Source organism: Equus asinus, chromosome 1 (assembly GCF_041296235.1).
Source record: "Equus asinus isolate D_3611 breed Donkey chromosome 1, EquAss-T2T_v2, whole genome shotgun sequence".
In the NCBI taxonomy this organism is placed as follows: Eukaryota; Metazoa; Chordata; class Mammalia; order Perissodactyla; family Equidae; genus Equus; species Equus asinus.
Window position 1 is genome coordinate 168,746,492 of NC_091790.1, and position 22,842 is coordinate 168,769,333.

Sequence of the window (22,842 nt, forward strand, 5' to 3'; positions counted from 1 at the left end):
TAATTTTCTCAAAAGTATTTTCTTAATCTCACAGTAACACATAACATAGTCTGTTCATAAGGATGCTGTGCAGGACCTTAGAACACGTCTTGTTACCAACATCTGTGCACATTGGAACAAGCAAATTAACACCTCCTTACTGAATAAAATGGGAAGAAGAACATTCATCCCTTACCTACTTACTTCCCCATTGGGACCTAAGAGAATGGACGCAAATATTTAGAATGTTTCAGGCCCTGAAAATGGAACAATATAAACTTGAGTCATTTTCCTCCTCATTCAATGGCAAGTTTGATACCTTTTTAAACTCTCCAGATATTGGTCTGATGTGGGATATTGACTCTTTTTGAAAGAACTCAGTTATTAGCCCTTGAAACAATAGAAGTCTCTTCTCTCTGGAAGCTCAGTGATTTTGAGAAAGTTCTCTAAGAAAAATAGTCCATTTAAAAACAAACAAATCAACAAACAGATACGCCCTCCACCACCACCACTAGTGCCAAATGGAAACCCTCTCCGGAGCCTCTCACCGCTCTATGCTTGAGTTAAGAGTCCACTCTTTTGAGGCAGGGACTCAGGCAAAGATCAGTGAGGTAGGGCTGCTAAAAGATACTAGGGATTTATAGTATAAATAACAATGAGATAATAGGAACTCAAGTCTCAGTGTGTGAAAATACTATGTATCCAGGATGCAAATAAAAGTATCCCTTACAGATCTCAGAGGGAAAAATACCTGACTGCCATATTAGTCTTCTGCTGCTTCACTTAATCATACTAAAGAAATGGAATGAACGCAAAAATAGATTTTTTTTTTTCACTTTTCCTTGGGCAACAATAGAGAACAATCAATTTAAAAATAATTGGAGAAATTTATATTTTGTTCAGAAGAAAAAAGGAAAACATTCATTCAACAGTACCACATAGAATCATTTCCTTAATAGCATTTCTAATATGTTATGCATTTATTCAATCTATTTCTTACTATATTAAAATGCAAAAACAATTACTCTGGATGTAAATCCCAGAAAACAATCAAAGTTTCTATTAAATCAGAGAAGACATAGTTAAGCTGCAAAGTGATTTGCAGACGCTCATGAATAGACTATACTTAGAGTTTCTCTTACTAGAAAGTAAAAAAGAAGGATGGTGGAGATTCAGAGATCCCCTCCCTCCATCTCTTTCTTCCTTTCTTTTTGGATTCAGAATAAGGAAAGCTTTTATTTAAAGTCTAAGAAGTCAAATTACGTAGGCATATAAAATTGCATTATGTTACAATACCAGCCCTACAGCAGGTAGAAACTTCATTTCAGTATGTTGTTGTAAATAATTTATATTCAACTGATCAGTCACAGAGGAATATGGGCAGTTTCAACCTTCCAGGTCCTTTGTCACCAGAAAAAATTCCTGGTTCGTTCTTTTTATGCTTACATTAAAGCCATTTCTGTTCACTAAAAACTCAAAATAAGCATATTCAAGAAAAGGCGACTGAACATGAAGGAAAGAATAAAAAGATTCTGTGCATGTATAACAAGCATTTGTATTTTACTTTGTCTGAAAGGAATTTTTAAAATCCACATGCTTTAATTGGGGCAGTACTGAAGTAATAATCTCAAATATGAGATTCAATAAGTGTGTTTCATGCTCTGATTAAATGTCAAGGCCACAGATTTGTTATTTCAGATATAGTGAGCAATAATTCTGTTGGATAATAATGAACTCCCCAAGATTTATTTGCAACACTGGGCTGTCTGTTTCAAAGCCCTGAGTCATTCCATATATTTCCAATTCTGCTGATAATGTTATAGAATCTAATATACAGAGCTTAAATTTTCAAGTAAATTTTATTTATTTCACATGCAACGCATGCACTCTGGGAGCTTCTGCTGAAACTGGTACCAACGATATTTGCCCAATCTTGACAAATAGCAGATATTGTTTTGATTTGCATCAACTTTTGTCCTTGACAGAGTGAACATGAATTTCTTTACAACAAGGGCATGTTTATGCCCTAAAGTATTTAGGGAAACACAGTGTCTTCTGTTCGTATCACTTTCCGGCACAGATTCTTTACTCCAATCAAGGCTTCAGTAAAGCCACAAACCCAACAGAGTGCTGACCTAATGACTACCTTCCATTTCACCACTATCAGCTGGTAACAAGTGTGATCTTGCCTCCAGCCACACCAGTTTTCTAGAGGACTTTTCTCAACACTAACATTTAATTATCTTAATGTTTATTATTACTCTTTTTGTTGTTGTTATAGCATTTTACGTTATTTTTTAAAGTCTGTGGCAATTCCAGATATTATGAACATATTGTAACCAAATGTACATGGTTTTCTATGTTCTTTAAGTAGAAATGCCACAAATTTTAAGAAAATAATCTGTATACCTTATACCCTCACTACACTATTCTACTGCAGTAGACATAATCTATAAAAATCAACTGAAAAAAAACCTATCTTAAGTGGAAAAGATATCCAAACAATACACAATCTTTACCAGTTCTCTCACGATAGATTTATTCTAGCTATTATTATGAGGGTAGAGGTTGCATTAGAGGTACCTTCATGATTTGGTTTAAGCAATCCGTGTTTAACGGCATCTTTTTTTAACATGCTAGTATTTTTAAGTGGGTTTTATTAGTTTTGTAGTCTCCCAAATTAAACCCACACACATTTATTTCTCAGTTTGCCAATTTTATATCATCATTCAATATTCCACTTATGCAAACTGTTGTCAGGAACTCAGCATTCGTCAGCAAAACCAAGGTCACGAATGAGTGTCTTGTACAGCAAATATTTTTTCATAATGATATTTTGGGAATTTACAATTTAAAATAACTGATATTTGTTCATTCATTCAGTAGATATTTATTTAACTAGCCAGGCACTATTTTAGCTAGGCATTGGAGACATAGCTGTGAACAAAACAGGAAACTGCTTTAACAAAGCTAACATTCTAGTGGAGGTGGTGGAAAGCAGGCAGTAAACAAAAAAATGATTTCTGGGAGTCTTAAATGCTATATAAGGAAAACAAAACAGGGACAGTGACTTGAAGTGGTACTTTTAGTAAGGTGGTCTACAAATAAGTTATCACCAGTAAGAAAATTAAAAGCCAAATTAAAGAATAAATGTCTAATATAACTTCAATACAATTTAACATGTTCATTGCCAACTATGTGGGGAGCCATTAGCCTTTCTTTCTTGTTTTAAAATGAAGTATCATTTAATTTTACTGTGTAAGGAAGAATATTCAGCAGGGTATATGCCTATGAAGTGAGTAAGACATTGCTGTAGACCTCATGGTACTTTATTAACAACTAATAAGGGGGCAATCAAGTGCATGTGTATCTATAACACAAAGCTTCACGCAGCATAACCTAACAGAAAGATGATTGATTATGGAGTCAGAGATCTGGGATCAAGCTCAGGAGCCATCACTTACCAACCCTTTCACTTTCATCGACTTATTAAATCTCTCTGAGCCATGCTTTATCACTTGTAAAGTACAACAACACATGCCGACAGGATTATTGTGGGAATCAAATAAGGACATACACGAAAATGGAACTAAGTTTTTGCAACATAGCACATTGTGATTGCTATTACTTTTGTTGTTTGCTGCTATTTGTTATATGAGGGAAAACAGAAAACTTATGGAAATGACAAGGATCTTAAATAATTCTTAAGATCAGGACCATCAGTGAAATACGCAAGGATAAGTATAGCATCAAAGACTCTATCTGTCCATGGATATCCAAAGTAAGTCTACATTCGAGAAAATGCTATTCTTTTTCTAATCTATGTTTCTCCATACAATTAATAGGAATTAGTCATTAAAGTTCAAAACTAGAGTTTTTCAACTCCATATTTTTCATTATCCTGACACAGCTTAATTATCTTTCTCATACATTAAGGATAGCTTTCACTCATTGAAACAAAATTATACCTTCCAAGAAAACCTACAAAACACCGGAAATAATCACAAAGATATATTATATCTTACTAACCAGTATCATGAATTGTAATCCATTAAGAGAAACCAGGAAAATATTTTTATTATATTTGCAATTTAGCTCTTGAAATCCAACTCTATAGTGGTTTAATTTAAACTTTACTACATGTTGTACTTGAATAAAATATATAACAAATATTATATTAAAATATAAGTATAAAATTCAAACAACTTTCCAGCTTCAAATAAAGTTGCTCCGTAATATGAAATTAATGTTGAATAATTTTTGACGGAGCAATGTGAAATATTCCTGCAAGAGAAATTAATGGTAAATTAAATAACTTTACTTCACAAAATAATTTTGTTTGGGAGGGCTGGCCCGGTGTCGTAGCAGTTAAGTTCGCACATTCCGCTTCCGCAGCCTGGGGTTCTCTGCTTCGGATCCTGGGTGTGGACATGGCACTGCTTGGCAAGCCATGCTGTAGTAGGCATCCCAAGTATAAAGTAGAGGAAGATGGGCACGGATGTTAGCTCAGGGCCAGTCTTCCTCAGCAAAAAGAGGAGGATTGGCAGCAGATGTTAGCTCAGGGCTAATCTTCCTCAAAAAAAATACTAACAATTTTGTTTGGGCACACAGGAATAGTAAATTTAGGTAAATGTTCCAGACCAAATTTAAAGGATTCTAGATTTTTGACTTATGCAATTGTGTGAAGTGAAAATTTCTTCTAACTTAAATCCAGTAATCAAACATAAAAATGCATTAAATCCTACCCATAAAGTAAAACCATGTGCTTTTCTTAGCCTAAACTCATAGTTTGAAACCTATTCCTAAATTACCTGTAGAGAGTTTAGCTACTAAGCAATTCATCCAAACAGGTGATTTGTCGTCTAGTTTTCACCTAATCCATATACGAGATGAATACCAGGCTTCTAGTATAAAGCAGGTGCAAATTTACAACCTTGTTTTGAAAGAACCCTTTCTCCCCATTAAGATTTAGAACCTCCTTTCCTTGATTGGTCCTCCAGCCATGTGCAACCTGGAAAAAAGATGCTTAAGTGGGCATATTGCCCAAGCTCTTCATGAGGTAGCTGTTTTAAAGGAACTAATGTTAGCAAGGGCCCATATTGCTCATTTATACAAAATTAAAATTTGGTAAGCATCGCAAATTGCACTACTTTCCATTTCAAAGAAATGGCCATTTAACCTTTTTTTACTTCCTCCTTTAACGTTGGTCCTTTCTATTCACCATTTAAAGGCAATACATATTTCTTTTTTTGTTACAGTTTTTGGGGTCTCATACTCCCTAGATGTTCAATACCCAGATGTAGCCTAATCCCTAAATGGTAGAGTGGTCAAATATCACTGGAAGCTTATTAAAATCGAATTCATCATAAAGCCCATCATGGGCAAGTATAATGGGAATCCAATCATCTCCTGTGTCAATAATAATTTAAAATGAATTCAGGGGGGGTTTATGCAACCAAATCTCACAAAGTGGTCTACATAAGGCAGTCCTACGTAATTAACCCCAGGTAAAGAGCTATTGTGAAACTCCTGTAAAGTTAAGTGGCTGTAAGTTAGGTGACAAGAAGCAGGAAATGCACAGCTTTAACTTACATTTAGTACCTTTTATTTCCACACATGAAATGAATCACAAAGCTTTGCTGACCTAGGGTGCATCAAGAACTAACTCTGTCTGTCCCTCCAGACTTCTTCAAAGTATCTCCAAGTCACCTCAGATTAATTATTTGTCACCACAAGTGTTAGAGAAGGAGCCCATGACCTGTCCAATGAGTTTCTTCTTATTGAAAGATGCACAAACATGCACATAGACATGAAAACTGCCTCCATGCCTTGTTTAGATGATTACATTTGAAACTTAAAACCCTAATTTAGGAAGTTTTCTCAGTCTTTCAATGGAGCTTTTGTTGTTCTATTTTAAAAATCTTTCTTGTAGTCCCTGGACACAAATATAAGCAATGTTGTTTTAGAAAATCATAGATCATGAGGGAAATCTGGCATACTTTGCAAATGAAAGTAGGCAAACAATTCCATGCTCATTATAGGGAACTAATAATTCCAACCACATCTGAATTATCAGGTCTGTCAGTTACAGTAACAGAAAAGTGTCATCCATCACTGAGCTCGTGGCAGGCATGCGCTGACCCATGGCACACCTGAAAAGTGGTGCATTGATTTATTCTCCTGTTCACTGCATTTGAAGAAACTCTTTGCCCATAGGAGCTCATTTTATTTCAATTCCTTTCAAAACATGTTTTATTTTCACAATTCTTAGTAAAAATATAAAACACTGATATTCATACTGTTTTTGTTTAACAGCATGAAAACTGATTTTATTATATGCAGAACAGAAACTGAACTACCCAGAGACCATCTACTCTGAGTTCTTGTCAGAGGAACATTCTTCTCTGAAACGTAATTTTGAGTTTTCTATAATAATATTGCAACTAAAATAGTCTTCATTCTCTATCTAGAGTATCTCATTGGACTCTTGTCCAGAGGGTCCCTTATCTCCTTTACAAACCAATGACTTTCTGTTCTGCCAAAGTGAGTTAATCAAGGAGTACAAACATGATGAAAATCTTTTTGCACCCATCCTTTTACATTATGTCTCTGCTTCAAAAACCATCCCTCCTGAGATTAGCATAAAAGCATTTACTGTGGCAAGCTATAGAGAACAAACTGTTTTTTCTTTTTCTTTTTTGGTGTATGTGCCAATCACGTCCTCCCATGTAGAAGACCCTAGGAAGAGCAGTGCTTGTGGGATCAGAAAGCACAGGCAGCGTACATGTACCTGGTCCATGGAATCGACTCAAGCTGGAATTAGTGTTTCTTTTCTTTTCACTACACCAGGGACAGGCACAGTCTTCAGGTAACTCAAAGATTTGAGACTTCAAATACTTATGTTCGGGTATTTGTCTGTCTTCCAATGAAGAAAAAAATGATTTAAAAATTGCTTGAATTATCTGGATAATTACCCTAAATGCATTCATCTGAAATGTAGGATAACTGACAGAGGGTCTACATGAGACATGCATTTCCAAACCATTGTACTGCAAGGCACCCTATAAGTATTTCTTCTGTCATTTAATGAGGGGAGTTTGCCTTGAGAAACCATCTCCAAATGTAGCTGGAAATGCTTTGAAGATAAAAGGATGGTATCATTTACAAATCATCCCACTGCACTAGTTTCCCAAATAAACTGGAACTAAACTATAAGAATGAGCTTTTAGAAATCAAAAGTATCGAGGGAAAAAGGAAAGCATACATAGTAAGACTTTTCCTCTTGACCCATGTGAAATTTTTTAAATATAATTTAAAGCGTAACTACACCAATTAACCAAAACATGTACAGATAGGAATAAAAATTGGAACAAAATGGGAAACTTCAGTATGTAAGTTTAGTTGATCACATTGAGAATGTTGAGAACAGAACTAAAGGATCACAGTACACACATGCACACACACATTTTGTCAAGAGAATAGGTATTTCTCTCACAAACATACCTAAGTTCTTCCTGACATACAAATAAAAAAAAAATCTCCAAATTCTCTATTTTATACAGGTTTTAAGAATCTTTTAATAGAGTACTTCTGAGCCTAGTAAAATTAGCACCCTATCTATATGCCCCAGTTTGGCACATATATATAATGTGTAAATAACCTTGAGGAAAACTTGAAAATACCATGAAATCTCTGTGCAAATTCTGTCAATATCTGTCAGTAATATTATCTTTGCACAAGGAAACATATTGAAATAGTTTTGAGCTTATTTATTTAAGGTTATTACAAAAGTTACATAATTATAGAGCTTGAAGGGACCTCTCATTTTAGAAATGAAGTCACTAAAGGTCACAAGGTCTCCTAATTTTGGGATCTGAATGCTTTCACAACACCCTGCTGCTAAAGTGCTGTTAATCACCCAAATAGAGATCTATACTTCAATTGTAACTTGAAGGAAGTTTTCTATTACTCTGTTTCCCAATTCAGAAAATAAGATGATTATACTTCAATCTAAGATGAGCGAATGTTAAGGATAATGCATAAATGAGTGCTTTTCCCCACTGATGCCTACACTTGGGACTATACAAATGCTAAATAACAAGCGAATGATAAAAAAGTTAAAAAAGCAAATCAGGCAATCAAAATCCATTGGCTCTTACACAGCATTGAATGAAGTACTTTTTTTACCATATTATAAATTAGAGTTCCCCAGTATTTGCAGTGATTCTCATAGAAGAAATACAAGCATAGAGAGACAAGTTCTGGCTTAGAAATATTATTTGTTTTGCTAATCATGTACAAAAACCAACTTCACATATAACGCTATTAATGAAGTGCTCAGTTGAGCAAAAACTATAATTAAAAATAAATACAAATCAGAATTCTTTTCATAATTAGAAATGACAATATCACAAGCTGGCAATTTATGAGTATCCAGAAATCACTATACAATATGAAACACTTCTGAAACTCAGATTTCATTCCCCACTCTCTAAAAGAAAATTATAAAGGAGGCATTTTTGCACTGAAAATTATTCTTCCTGATTATAACTGTGCTGTAACTAACTTCCCCAAATCTGATGTTTTGGGGTGCTACCTTGGAATTATTTTTTAAAGAAAACTATCCTGATCCTATTTTACTTTATCCCTATGGATCCCCCACATAGCACAAGCTTCAAATTCTCAAAAGAGCAGAAGAACAAAGATAAAAAGCCCAAGACTTCCTCAAAATCTGCCCAAAGTGTATTTTAAGATTTGAGAGAAAAAAAGAATTGTGCTATTTAAGTTACTCCTGGTTTCTCTGAAAGAAATTCACTGCAAGGCCTACATTTTAATCTCAGGAGTCAGATGAACTTAGTTTCATAAGGGATGGAAATAGTACATGACTTGTTCAAGATCTGCACTAATGTTCTCTGTGTTCAAATATAATGTCTTGAACATGACAAAGACACAAAATAATATCAAATCTGTCTTCTTTTTCTTCTTTTTACCCACAGCTATTCCTATCATAATAAGAGAGAATCTTAAGAATCTCAACTGATTTGAGCATCTGAAAATATGAGAATCTAAGGAAATCATTCTGAAAGACAGTATGCATTAAATATATGGGTACACATTACATACATTTCAGTACATAAATTCTGTACAATAACAAAAATAATTTTGCTCTGATAAACAGACTTCTTTATAATAGCAACACTATAAGTAATCTCCTTCGGATTTCCTAGAATATTAAGAATTAACTTGGAAACAAAAGTGAAAATCTTCTCCAAAACGCCACATTTTGGGGGAAACTAAGACTCAGAAAGTAGTATGATTTATCTGAATCACACAGCAAAACTGGGCCTAGAAAACAGGTTTTCTTATTCTACTTCCCCTTCTGCAACCCAACTGCCTCCTAAATTTCATCTGAGTAAAACTTTTCTAACACAAAAGGAGAAACAAATAACAACAAAAGCCAGTGTACCCATCCAGTTGGAGGACACACATTTCTGAAAAGATACCAAGGTGAATGGTGTTATGTTAATAAACATTTGAGAAGACAAAATGCTTAGAGGTATTAAAGGACAAACTGAGGAATATCAAAATTTTAAGAGTTCATTTGAGCAAAAATTGATTCCAATTGAGCAGCACCAAACCACAAGTGGTTAAGAGGCTCCACTGACAGGAGCCTGGAGAGAGACCTTTATAGAGAAAGTGTGGAAGCAGAGAAAGGGAATTATTGATTGGTTAGAGCTTAAAGCCTAGTTGGCTGGCTGTGATTGCTTGTCCTTTGGTTTCAATTTCATAACCTTGAGGCATTTACAGGCTTAGATTTTGGTTTGCTTATGTAGGCTGCCATGATATTAGAGCCACCTCAGTCTAATGGTCTCCTTGTTTAATTAATTTCACAATTAATTGGCTAAGTGATTAAGACTGGGCTTTGGAGGCAAGACGAAGAGATTTTAATCTACATCTGAGACAGTATGAATTGACAAATCATTTTACCTCTTTGGCTTCACATGAAGCATAAGGATAATACTAGTGTCTACAAAGAGAGCTGACGTGAGGATTACCTGTAAAAATTCATGTACAGCACAAGACCAGTGGCACAAGGGACATGTTTGCCACTGATATATTATTATTAACTGCTCCTAGCACATCCACCTTCCTCCACAGCATTTCCTTCTTCCCAGCCCCATGCCTTATGCAGCTAATACTTACCATTGAGGCTGAGCACTATCACACCACACTCAGGGATTCTTCCCACCTTGAAAGGAGAGAGGCCAATTTGCATTCAGTCAAGGCCAAGAGAAACAGACCTAACTGTGGCAGGCTTATAGACTGAGACGATGGTGGAGAATTAAAAAGAATGCCTGAAGTCTCTCCAAATTTTCAACACTCCTCCAAAATGAACCACTTTACATGAGTCATTTCATATCTAAGGGCCTCCATTACCTCATTTCTAAGAGAAGAGTGGAGCAGATAGATAGTTCAGAAACTGAGGTGTTTGGAGTCCCTTCAGGATCAGACGCTATGTACAGGAAGGCCAAGCTGGGTACCATCTAGATCTTTCCAGATACCTGCCTCACCATACTCTCCTCCACCACCCCACCTCCCATGCTGACCAGAACAGATCTTGCCTATGTTTGACTTACTGTGATTCTAGGTAAACTTTATTTAAATAAAGGGTTTCACAGTTGAAATGAAGTTGAGAGTCAATGGATTTCTATGTCCATTTCTAGCTAAAAATTTCTATGACACCAAAAACATGCTAATTTTATATGACAGAAAATTTATTCAGGAGGCTGAGATTTCAATATGATAAAAAATCCTTATCTTTCATATTAGAAAAAAATCATAATGGATATATTGTTCATATATCAATATTAATAGCTACTGACAACTCATTTTTGCTTCATTTATTTGATTAAGGGACCTAATCCAGGCAATTTACTTACCCAGTGGTTAGTTTGCCTTAATTTGATGACTAAAGTAACTCTCTTGCTCCTTTACTACTGTGTAGATATAAACATAAAATGAAATAGAAATAATGGCAGGTAATTAATCTGATAGCATTTGAAAGCTTCATAATGGCTAAAAATCACTGATACTAATGAGTTAATGATGTAGGACTAGAGTACTGAATATAAACTTGCGATTAATTCAATACAAAGGTTAAAATTGGATAAGTCAGTTTACCCACACCCATTGTTTGGAAACCTTTAAAAAAATCATTCATGTTCACAGAGTAGTATCATATAAGTTTAGAATGTGAAGGGTCATATAATCAATTTCTAAATTTTAATGATCAATAACCTGAAGCACAGGAAAGTAAGGTGCCATATCCACAATTACAAAATCACCTAGTGAACCTGTCCCACACTTCATAACACAACGCAAATTTTCTTCCCCATATGAACTTTTTATTAACAGATGAATATTTTAAGGTAGCATTCATGAAACTATTCTAATTAGTTACCATTATCCACTTCCTGAAAGTTGACATACAAATTCAAACAATTAGTTTTGAAAATCTGGAAAATAACTATTTCCTAATGAAAAAAGAATAGGCTTTTATAGGAATGCATTTAGTATAATTCAACAATACCTTTGGAATATGAAACCTTCAATTAGAATTGAAGAAAGACTGAGTCTTACAACAAGAGAATATAAAGTCAGATAATGGGAGAATAGAATTTAAGTTCTTTATACTAATGAATTTAGCTGGCAATTTCCTAGAGAAGAAAAGGAAAACTGGTCTTCAGTGTAGCCATGGCAACTTCTAACTTCACCATTTTTGAACCTAAGTATCCAAATGTTTCTCTTCTTCAGACTCTGTAGTCTTTATCATACACATAATGAGGTACAAGAGAGAAGCCACACTTTGTTCTCAAGCTTTAGCATTGTAAAAATTCATCTGAAAGAAAGTGGATTTTAAATCTTCTTACCCAAGTGTTTCCCCACTACTTCAGTTGATTTTTTATAACCATTATAAAAGAACACAGAACATTCATTTTGTTTCTGTTGGACAAACAAAACTAAGTAATCCCTCCTTTGTACATCCACAGAGAGTGCTCATACTTTCATTTAAGCCACCTGTACTGTGCAGCTTCCTCTGCTATTTACCCCTTCAATAGCCGAGAACTTAGTGAGCAGCTATTTCATCTTATTTATTGCTGACTTTCCAGTGTCTACAACAGTGCCTGCCAAAAAGTAGATGTTCGATGAATGTTTCATAAATAATGAAAAACAGATGAGCCTGAAGAATGATGATCTTTTTACCAAGGAAAATGTAGCTTTTGCCCTAAAACATTCCACATATAATTATATCTACAAGCAATTTCTATTTTTAGATTAAAGAAATCTCGAGTTACAATGTCTGCTGTGTATTAAAATACAGTGTCTGCTGGTATTAAAAATATTATAAGTTATGATAATTCTTAATGTTGCTTTCTTTTAATGGCCTAAACTACGAGATTTCCTGCTGCTGACCAGAGTATAATTATACATAGATGTAGAATTTAAAGTATATAAAATGTTTTAGGTCTTCGACTCTCCCTCAGGCAAAATCTACATGGAGGAACCAATAAGAAAAGCTAAAGATACTGTGAGAAAAATTCAGAATGCACAAAAGGACATATGTATTAGGAAAATTCCACATTGTAAAACGCTTTTTAAATTTTTTTTAAAAAAGGTCTAAATAAATTTACAAAAAAAAAAAAGAAAAGCCTTAAGTTAACTGCCAAATTATATCCTGCCAAGGAAAAAAAAAATTTAATCTTTCAACTTGTAAAAATCTTATAAAATGAAGAGATTAGATATGAAAGCACAGGGACTGATGCAGTAGGCCCTGAGCAAATATTTATTGAAAGATTGAATGGAAGAAATAATGAAAGAGGAGATAGGTGATAAGCTCAAATGACGGCTGACTTTGAACTTGCATAAGTCATTCGTTCAAATCATTTAAAAGAGGCTTTATGTAATACATTTCATTGAGACAGTTTTCAATTCTGGTGACACTTCATTAACATTACCTTCTGAACTTTTATAATATTCCATTATAATTCATTTTGCTTTAATATATGAAAGATTCTGTTGCCTTTAAAACTAAAAGAAGGTACGAGAATGACCTTCTAAAACAGTTTTACATGAAAAAACAACTGAAAACAACAACAGTTAATTATGAGTTGGTTCTTAGCTCCTAAGTATGACCACATATATGAATCTTCATCCTAACAACAAGGAATTATTTAATGAAAATGCAGCTACGATTACTCACATTTACTTGTATATGGATTATTTACCATATTTTAAGAAAGAAAAGCAACATATTTTATCTATGTGCTGTCTGCTTTATATCCATCCACCCATCCCTCCATAATATAATTATTTATTGAAGGCTTATTGTGTTCCAGTCCCTATGTTGGCTCCAGAGCATCTTCCCAAGTGACAATCCTAAAATCTTTAAAACCCAAGTTGAAATATCGATGTTTTTTAAGTAAAATTTTCCTACTTCTATTTTAAAAGAAAACAAAATCCCAGGAAATTGATGGAGTAGGGAAATTATGTAAGTATATCAATAATTATGCAATGCAAGTTTTCTAAGCTTGAAAATATTTTCAAAGAGTTTATTTTTTTTCAATGTATTCAAAAAAAATGTGGGAGAGGGAAAGATAGGGAAGAAAGAGGATAAAAGTGAGAGGTTTAGGGCATTAAAATTCTCAAAAATTGAAAATGGTATTAAGACGGTCAATTTATTTTTTAGTTATATAATTAGTTTGATATTTTTAAAAATTTTCATACAGATACATAAGAAAAACAAATAGAACTCTCTCCTCCTAAAATTAACACCACCATTATAATTGTTATCTAGCCCAGATCTCAAAATAGACAACAGCAGAAACCATTTCCTCAGTGATCAAGTGAAAAGGTAGCTCTAAAGAACAGCTGTTTTAAATCGGTGTCTGTAAAGTGAACCACTTTCTGTTTTGCCAGTGGACACTTTGTAGTATAACTGTGATATTACTACTTTAACACCAAACATTAAGAAAAATTTCTGTAAAAATCTGGGAGCATATTTTTTCTCTTTATTTTTTTATGTGTTGTTTATTGTCAGTTCCTTAGGAAGAAAAAAAAGTCATTTTAATGACTATTCCATATGCTATCATCCCATACAAATTATAGAAAGACACATTTGTCAGTTATCATTTAGCAAACATTTGTTTAATGACCTGTACTGGGAGCTACTGGGATAGGTACTCATCAATCCATCAAATGTATTCAATACAATCAAATCAAAAGTTAATTGAAGACAGTCCCTAATACTAATCATCTCATGATCTAGTAAGAGAGTAATAATCTAATAATCTCATATCTAGTAAGGGAATAATCTAATAATCTAATGTCTAATAATTTTATGTCCTCTAAGGGAAAAAAGAAATGTAAAAAATTATTAAGACAAAGACGACAGGTGATCAAGAATGAATCCAGGAAAAGCTGCCCAGGATTTGGAGTCTGAGGTCGTGCCAAGAGCCATGAGACTCAAAAGGTCCAGTTCCTGTGACAATACACACTTTATTAAAGCAGCTATGTCACGCTATCATTTCTGATGACAGATAATTAGGAACTCTAAGCTAACTTCCCAGCCTCTGATTCTATATTCACAAGCAAACTGTGGATTCATAATTTGTACTTCCAAGTATATTTTTGAAATGGAGCAAAAGCAATGATCAGCAGATTCAGGTATTTCTATTCTCTTGACAGTCATATTTTGCATTGTAATGTATTGGCATTTTGGTTTTGACCCCTGTGAGTTTGGTTAATGTGACTCACACGCTAGTCACTATTAGTAGATTGATAAAATTAATTTTTTAAATTCGAAAATCTAAAGACCAAGGTAATGCCAGCCCTGCCTGAGAAATAAAATCACTACACTACCTTTTTATTAAAACTATTGTATCACATTTCTACATACTTATGCAATGTGGTTTACCAGAAAGAACTGCAGGCCTAAAGACATGAATTGGGTTCTAATCCCAGCCCCTCATGTATTAGCTGTGTGATCTCAATACCCTTACATAAAAAATGGAGATTAAAGTGCCTCCCCAACTTGTCTCACAAGGTCATTATTAACATAAAATAAACAATGAATAAGAAAGAGCTGTTACAAGCATAAAGCGGTAAGAGGTAAGATGTTATTACTTCCTCACTATCCTGCAAACGCTCCATGCCAAATAGTCCATTAGTGAAAGCATCACAATCATTTCCAAAGAAATGAGAAAAAATCAATCTTACAATAAAGAAAGGCAAAATTTCCACATCCTCTAGTGTGCTTCCCTTACTGACAATTTCTTCCTACAGACCTGGAGAAATAAAATTTGAATTTGCTCGCCACTATAAGAACCCATTTTATTTTAAAAAATTTCCAGAATAAATCTAGTTCAATGTGTTTTTTTCTGGTATACAGCCATATAAATGATGAAATGTGGTCAGAAAAGAGTTTCTAATTAAACATAGATATATATTTAAGAAAACACAGGAATAATTTCAAAATAAAAAGTGGCATTGATAGGTTAACATCTCCCAAAAAGAATGTTTTACCTTTAACATGTCTAATCCTCTAGTTAACATAAAGGAGGATATGGGCATCTCTTTGCCCTGCTGGAGAAAGCAGGTCTAACTGATTAATTGGCAGAAGTTATGATTTCTCAGTTCTCAACTAAGTGATTTATCAGAACTTGCAGAAATATATTTTGTATTTTGTACCTAGGCTTTTTCTTCATTTTGGGTATAAAGAGGCAATAAATTTCTATTTTAGTTTTATTTGGGTGCCCCTCCTATGCACTCTCATATGAGCTCTCACCCTGAATTGTAACCATCTGTTTACTCGTGCTTCCCTACAGACTGAAAACGTATGAAGGGAAGACACCATGTCTAAGTCATCTTTTTATCCTCCAACCACTAAACCAACAACTGGCACAGAGAAGGTGCTCATTAAATGTTTACTGAATAAATTAAAGAATAAACTATAGATATAATATTAGACTGACTTTTCTTTAAAGTCTAATGTTCCTTTGTATTACACTCAAATTTAATCTTTGGATTTTAGTAATATAGATAACATACACTCTGTGTAAGTAATAGATTTATGCAAGTTTAAGCAGCTGAATACTGAAAGTAAGAAATCAAACAGATGCAATTGCTTAAATTATATGTAGCCAAGATGAATATATACATTTATTAATTAATATAATTCATTTATCGGTTCATTCAATACATTTCTTGAGCATCTACTTTGTTCTAATTACCACGCTCAAGAGCTGAGGATGCAAAGTCAGGCAGGCCACATGCTCTCAAGGAGGTGGGTGTCTGTAGAGGGAAAGAACCATGTAAATATTCTGACAGAGGAGTGTGCGGGGGCCATGTGACCACTGGGGAGGGCAGCTAAGTACAACTCAGAGGGAAGGGTTATACGGAAAGATTCCCAGAGAGGTGATGCTTAAACTGAGGTTTGAAAAAACAGCAAGAGTTAACTTAAAACAAAGAAACAGACAATCCAGGCAGAAAAAGAGGGTGAGGCACCATAGCTCCATCAGCAGAGAGAAGGTTGTGTGCAGGAGAATGGCAGAAGATGAGGAGATACATAGAGAAAGAGAAGAGAGGCCCCAGATTGTGGAGGGCTGTGTGCCCTAAGGATTTATAGGCATCTTCAGTGAAGAAGGAGCTGTATTAAATTTTTTCCTCAAGGGGCTTAGAGACTACTTAAACATATAATAGCCTAAAAGGACAGTAAAAAATAAAGGGTGGGGGGGAGATTTTAGATCAGCAAACAGAGGAAATAATTGAAAAAATCAAAGACTCTTTTAATTCACGATAACTTAGTAGTTATCTGAACTTCACGACCCAGTTTTTAGATAAAATCACATCTCTTAAAATAAAAGATAAGAGGAAAATTAGGAGTGACTTTGAACTGTAAATGTTCTACAGTTTTGAAAAACAAGGATTTTTTTTTTACTTAAAAAAAGAAATGTTTCTATCTCTCTGTAGAGGCCACATCTCCAAATACATTTATCTCTGTCACTGAAGTACCCATCTTATCTTAGAGTCAGTCAACAATGCCATTATGAATGTCAATATTCATAGGTGAAAGAAAGAACAGTATTAACAGACTGATTATTTAGCAGACCATTATTGCTAGCAGGTGAAAAGCCCCAGAATGAATTGTCCAGCTGTGCTCCAGCTGTCTTGTACACTTGCAAGGAGAACCCACCAGCACTCCAACTGACAGAGCATCTATCTAAAAGTATTGTGGGATTTTAAAATACGGCACATATCAAAATTGCAACTTGGTTTTGGATTGCTTATTTTTATGTGATAAAGACTTCAGTACCCATTTCAAAGAAGCAATATCTAAATATCTGTTTTCTCTTTTGTAATAAAGTTATTGTTTCATTTTTAGTGACTAACAGAATCTAAGTTATTTTCAGGAAAAAATTAAATAGTCAAATATTAATCCGAATTTCAATAAAGAATGACAATATACAGCTATAGCTATGGCAAGTTAGACTTAATCTCTTCCAAATATTGCAAAATTCAAGTCGTTTTGTACAAAAGAGACTATGGAGAGAACTACGAATGAAAATGGAAAATCCAGCTAATTACCACTACCTCTAGTTCGTTTTACAATTTTGTTTCTAAATGTAGTCTCCTGCAAACCTGAAAAACCACAGGCTGACTCATTTGAATGTAACTGAACAGTATTATTTACTTATAACCTTTTATTTTTGCCTAAGAGGAAAATAAAAGCCATCACTGAAAATTTTTCTTTTTTCTTCCTATAACTAATTGCCAAAGAGAGTGATAAATATAATAAATAAAATTACAAGGTATAAACAAGCAAAGATTTGAAATAGAAAAATTCTGGAAGCATATTCATTACGTTTAACGTAACTTCAGCCTTGTAAAGATTCAATTTGTCAGCCTGTCCAGTGTCTGAGGTGATAACTATCAAGGACAGTCATAACAAGGATAAAGTCATCAAAACATATTGAATTAGCTGTAAATTTTAAGAATATTATATATGAAATAATCATAATTAGTTAATGGATATTATGGTATTTTTTCCTGTGGACTAATTATTTTTCTCTTTCTTCTTTTATATTTCCTTTTATTATAGCTAGCATCATGCTGCTATTCCTGCAAGTACAGAACAAGCATGGGATTTGACTATTTTACTCCTAAATAAATGAATTGCTCAATTTCCTGTGACCATCTATACATACTTCATCTTCAAAAAGTGTACCAATATTCTATCATAAAGGAGATAGTGACATTCTTTTTTCCAATATGCATGACATTTCTGGACAATGCAGTTGTGGCATTGGCACTAATTTCCATGAAGAAAACCTTTGCAGTTCAATGGCATTCATTATTTGACAAATGCAACTATTTTCCTTATCAATCAGCTCTTACTGAACTTACTAGCAGTGACTGTGGAAACCTTAAGGGCCCATTAAATTTCTAAGAAGAAAGCTAAGATGAAGGACATGCCACTCCAAATTCATGTGCTACTTGGCCTAGCTATCACTACACTAGTACAAGCTGTAGATAAAAAAGTGGAATGCCCACAATTATGTACATGTGAAATCAGGCCTTGGTTTACACCTAAATCCATTTATATGGAGGCATCTACAGTGGATTGTAATGATTTAGGTCTTTTAAATTTCCCAGCCAGATTGCCTGCTGACACACAGATTCTGCTCCTACAGACTAACAATATTGCAAAAATCGAATACTCCACAGACTTTCCAGTAAACCTTACCGGCCTGGACTTATCGCAAAACAACTTATCTTCAGTCACCAATATTAATGTAAAAAAGATGCCCCAGCTTCTTTCTGTGTACCTAGAGGAAAACAAACTTACTGAGCTGCCTGAAAAATGTCTGTCTGGACTGAGCAACTTACAAGAACTCTATATTAATCACAACTTGCTTTCTACAATTTCACCCGGAGCTTTTATTGGCCTACATAATCTTCTTCGACTTCATCTCAATTCAAATAGATTGCAGATGATCAACAGTAAGTGGTTTGACGCTCTTCCCAACCTGGAGATTCTGATGATTGGCGAAAATCCAATCATCAGAATCAAAGACATGAACTTTAAGCCGCTTATCAATCTTCGCAGCCTGGTTATAGCTGGTATAAACCTTACGGAAATACCAGATAACGCCTTAGTTGGACTTGAAAACTTAGAAAGCATCTCTTTTTATGACAACAGGCTTATTAAAGTACCCCATGTTGCTCTTCAAAAAGTTGTAAACCTCAAATTTTTGGATCTAAATAAAAACCCTATTAATAGAATAAGGAGGGGTGATTTTAGCAATATGCTACACTTAAAGGAGTTGGGGATAAATAATATGCCCGAGCTAATTTCCATCGACAGTCTTGCTGTGGATAACTTGCCAGATTTAAGAAAAATAGAAGCTACTAACAACCCCAGGTTGTCTTACATTCACCCTAATGCATTTTTCAGACTACCCAAGCTGGAATCACTCATGCTTAACAGCAATGCCCTCAGTGCCCTGTACCATGGTACAATTGAGTCTCTGCCTAACCTCAAGGAAATCAGCATACACAGCAATCCCATCAGGTGTGACTGTGTCATCCGTTGGATTAATATGAACAAAACCAACATTCGATTTATGGAGCCAGATTCACTGTTTTGCGTGGACCCACCTGAATTCCAAGGCCAGAATGTTCGGCAGGTGCATTTCAGGGAAATGATGGAAATTTGTCTCCCTCTTATAGCTCCTGAGAGTTTTCCTTCTAACGTGGATTTAGAAGCTGGGAGCTATATTTCCTTACACTGTAGAGCTACTGCAGAGCCACAGCCTGAAATCTACTGGATAACACCTTCTGGTCAAAAACTCTTGCCCAATACTCTGACAGACAAGTTCTATGTCCACTCTGAAGGCACACTAGATATAAGTGGCATAACCCCAACAGAAGGGGGTTTATATACTTGTATAGCAACTAACCTGGTTGGTGCTGACTTGAAGTCTGTTATGATCAAAGTGGATGGTTCTTTTCCCCAGGATAACAATGGATCCTTGAATATTAAAATAAAAGATGTTCAGGCCAATTCAGTCCTGGTATCCTGGAAAGCAAGTTCTAAAATTCTCAAATCCAGTGTTAAGTGGACAGCCTTTGTCAAGACTGAAACTTCCTATGCTGCCCAAAGTGCTCGAATACCATCTGATGTCAAGGTCTATAATCTCACTCATCTGAACCCATCAACTGAGTATAAAATTTGTATTGATATCCCCACCATCTATCAAAAGAACAGAAAACAGTGTGTAAATGTCACCACAAAAGGTTTGGACCCTGATCGAAAAGAATATGAAAAGAGAAACACCACAACATATATGGCCTGCCTTGGAGGCTTTCTGGGGATTATTGGGGTGATATGTCTTTTCAGCTGCCTCTCTCAAGAAATGAACTTGGATGGTGGACATAGCTATGTGGGGAATTACTTACAGAAACCAAGCTTTGCATTCAGTGAGCTTTATCCTCCTCTGATCAATCTCTGGGAAGCAGGCAAAGAAAAAGGTACAGCATTGGAAGTAAAAGCAACTGTTATAGGTGTGCCAACAAATATGTCCTAAAAACAACCAACTAAACCTACTTCAAAGAAAAGCTCAAAACTATGGTTGTGCTTAAAAAAAAAAATGGCAGAGAAACGTTACTTTCTAGAAAGACGTTTAAGCATCACCAATGCTGCTCCTGACCAATGGAAATATGTACAAGTTCAGCATTTTAACTAACTGGCTTCAAAGGGTTCTGTGGCAACCAAATAAAATAATTCCATTTTCTAGAACTTTCATGTAACTTTTATGTCTGGACTACAGTTAAAGTGGACAAAAACATTTCTGTATTTTTTTTAAGTATATAAGAGTAGTTGAACTGAGCAATACCTCCTCCTGTGTTGTATTACACATATTAGCCACGAGTTTTTGCAGTGACCAGATAAACTTGAATTGACACGTGGTGTAACAAAATGGACAAATTCTGTAGAGTAGACACAGTGAGTATGTGGACCTCTTTTATAAGGAAAAATACATTTTGGATTAAAATCAATTGCTTTTGTCTTGTTTTTGTTTCTAAATAAAGAATAATTTCTGGGAAATGTCATCTGACCAGATATCATTTAAATGATGTTTTTAAATTTGTTTTTCTATAATGAAATTTGAAATGCTAAGAGTAAGACACTTTTACTGGGTTTTGTAACTACATTTTTATAATGCACAAAAATGGATTTTAGAAGGCACTTTAACAATATTGAAAGACAACAATAACATTGTCTTTAACCCTTCATTGAGAAAGAAATCCTCTAGGAAATTATGTATTCACTTAAAGATTTTCTTTTCTTAACAAGCAGCTTTTGGAGTGAATTTAATCAAGTTCACAAATGTAAATCCAATGTCTGAGGAACTAAAAGTCTTATTTTAATAATTAGTAGTAGCTCAATTTTAGACCGCTTGCTTTGCAGAACATATTGCTAAACTTTTGTGGGACTAATAATCTAGGTGTAATTTTTAAATCTTGCTGTGATTCTAAACACTTCATGAGATTCACTGTGAAACAAGCAAATGATCTAATAATTTGCTATGTTGCAAATGTAGCAATGAAACAACATCTTCTGCATGACCCCAAAAGAAGAAGGTTTATGTACTTGAATAGTAAGTAATCTAGTTGGTGCTGACTCAAAGTCTGTTATGATCAAAGTGGATGGTTCTTTCCCCCAGGATAACAATGGATTTTAGACTTTTAAAAGACTAGGATTTTCCAAGAGTAGGATTTCAGAATTTTACTTTAAAATATATTGAATTAGTAGTAGAAGAAGTTTATCAGGGTGAATTTTATAAAATTCCCCCTTTTATTTAGTTCACCCCAGTATAAAAATACATAAATCAGATAACTCCAGAGTTCAATAGAAATTTAAGAGGACAGTTTTGCTAATGAAAAGAAAAGCTTCTGAGATTAATTTGAGTAAAATGAAAAATTAAGTGTGGTTCTCTATGACTACATTTAAGGCACCTAAAAAACACAGCTTAAAAAAAATGAGAATCATTGAATTGAAGTACCTAGGACATTACTAAGTATTTAAGAATCTTATATAGAAAATATAAGGATTTCACTTGGAAAAAACAATCAAGATCTTTTAGAGTTTTAGTCATATATACAAAGAAAACCCACAGTCCTGAAAAATAAATGCATTTGTGTACAAAGGAAACACCATGAAACAATAAAAACTATCTAAGATAATAAGCCATATTTTTTATAGGCAAATTTTTTATCTCTACAAAGCTGCAAAGCTTCCATGTTAATTGCCGCTGTGCCTGTTCATAACCAAGTACTTAACTTTTCTTACAGTAGCTTGCTGCATATTATTAACATGTCACTGGCCTGAAAATATTTCTAGCACTGTAGTCATATCGATTTATTTGTTAATAGTAGACATTTGCTTTTGTGATAGCATTGACAGTTTCTAATTAAATCCTAGTAGTTTTTGACAATGTAGAAGGTAATTGTTATGAACTCCTTAAAACAGAAGGACGAACTGTGTTAATTTTAACACAACCAAAACACGAAACTTGCTAATTCAATGTGTTTCCAAAACAAAAATTTTATAACCTGATGAATCACTATCACACAGAGGCTGACATTAGAATTTATCAGCAAGACATGCTCATACATCATAAGAGGTTTCAGCACCATGGACAGAACCTTTTAGAGCCAGGCTATTTGTCAAAAACATAGGAGCTGAAATATGACCTATTAGGATGACGGTACTGTATAGGTCAGCAAGAATTTGCTCAGGTA

General features: G+C 34.4%; 2 protein-coding genes across 9 annotated transcripts in view; one reads left to right on the forward strand and one right to left on the reverse strand.

Moving 5' to 3' along the window:
• The window catches only part of LRRN3 (leucine rich repeat neuronal 3), a 37,518-nt gene extending 15,242 nt beyond the window's left edge, over positions 1–22,276 (forward strand). For 2 of the 4 annotated variants that reach the window (XM_044764628.2, XM_070511966.1), the window contains 2 exons: positions 6,712–6,847; positions 18,137–22,276. In XM_044764628.2, coding sequence (XP_044620563.1) covers positions 18,498–20,624 — 2,127 coding nt within the window. In that variant the 5' untranslated portion in view covers positions 6,712–6,847; positions 18,137–18,497 and the 3' untranslated portion in view covers positions 20,625–22,276. The remainder of the gene's footprint in view (positions 1–6,711; positions 6,848–18,136) is intronic. The other 2 variants (XM_014849977.3, XM_070511969.1) reach the window with 1 other exon arrangement.
• Positions 1–22,842, reverse strand: part of IMMP2L (inner mitochondrial membrane peptidase subunit 2) — an 845,338-nt gene that overhangs the window by 407,785 nt on the left and 414,711 nt on the right. The window lies entirely within an intron of this gene.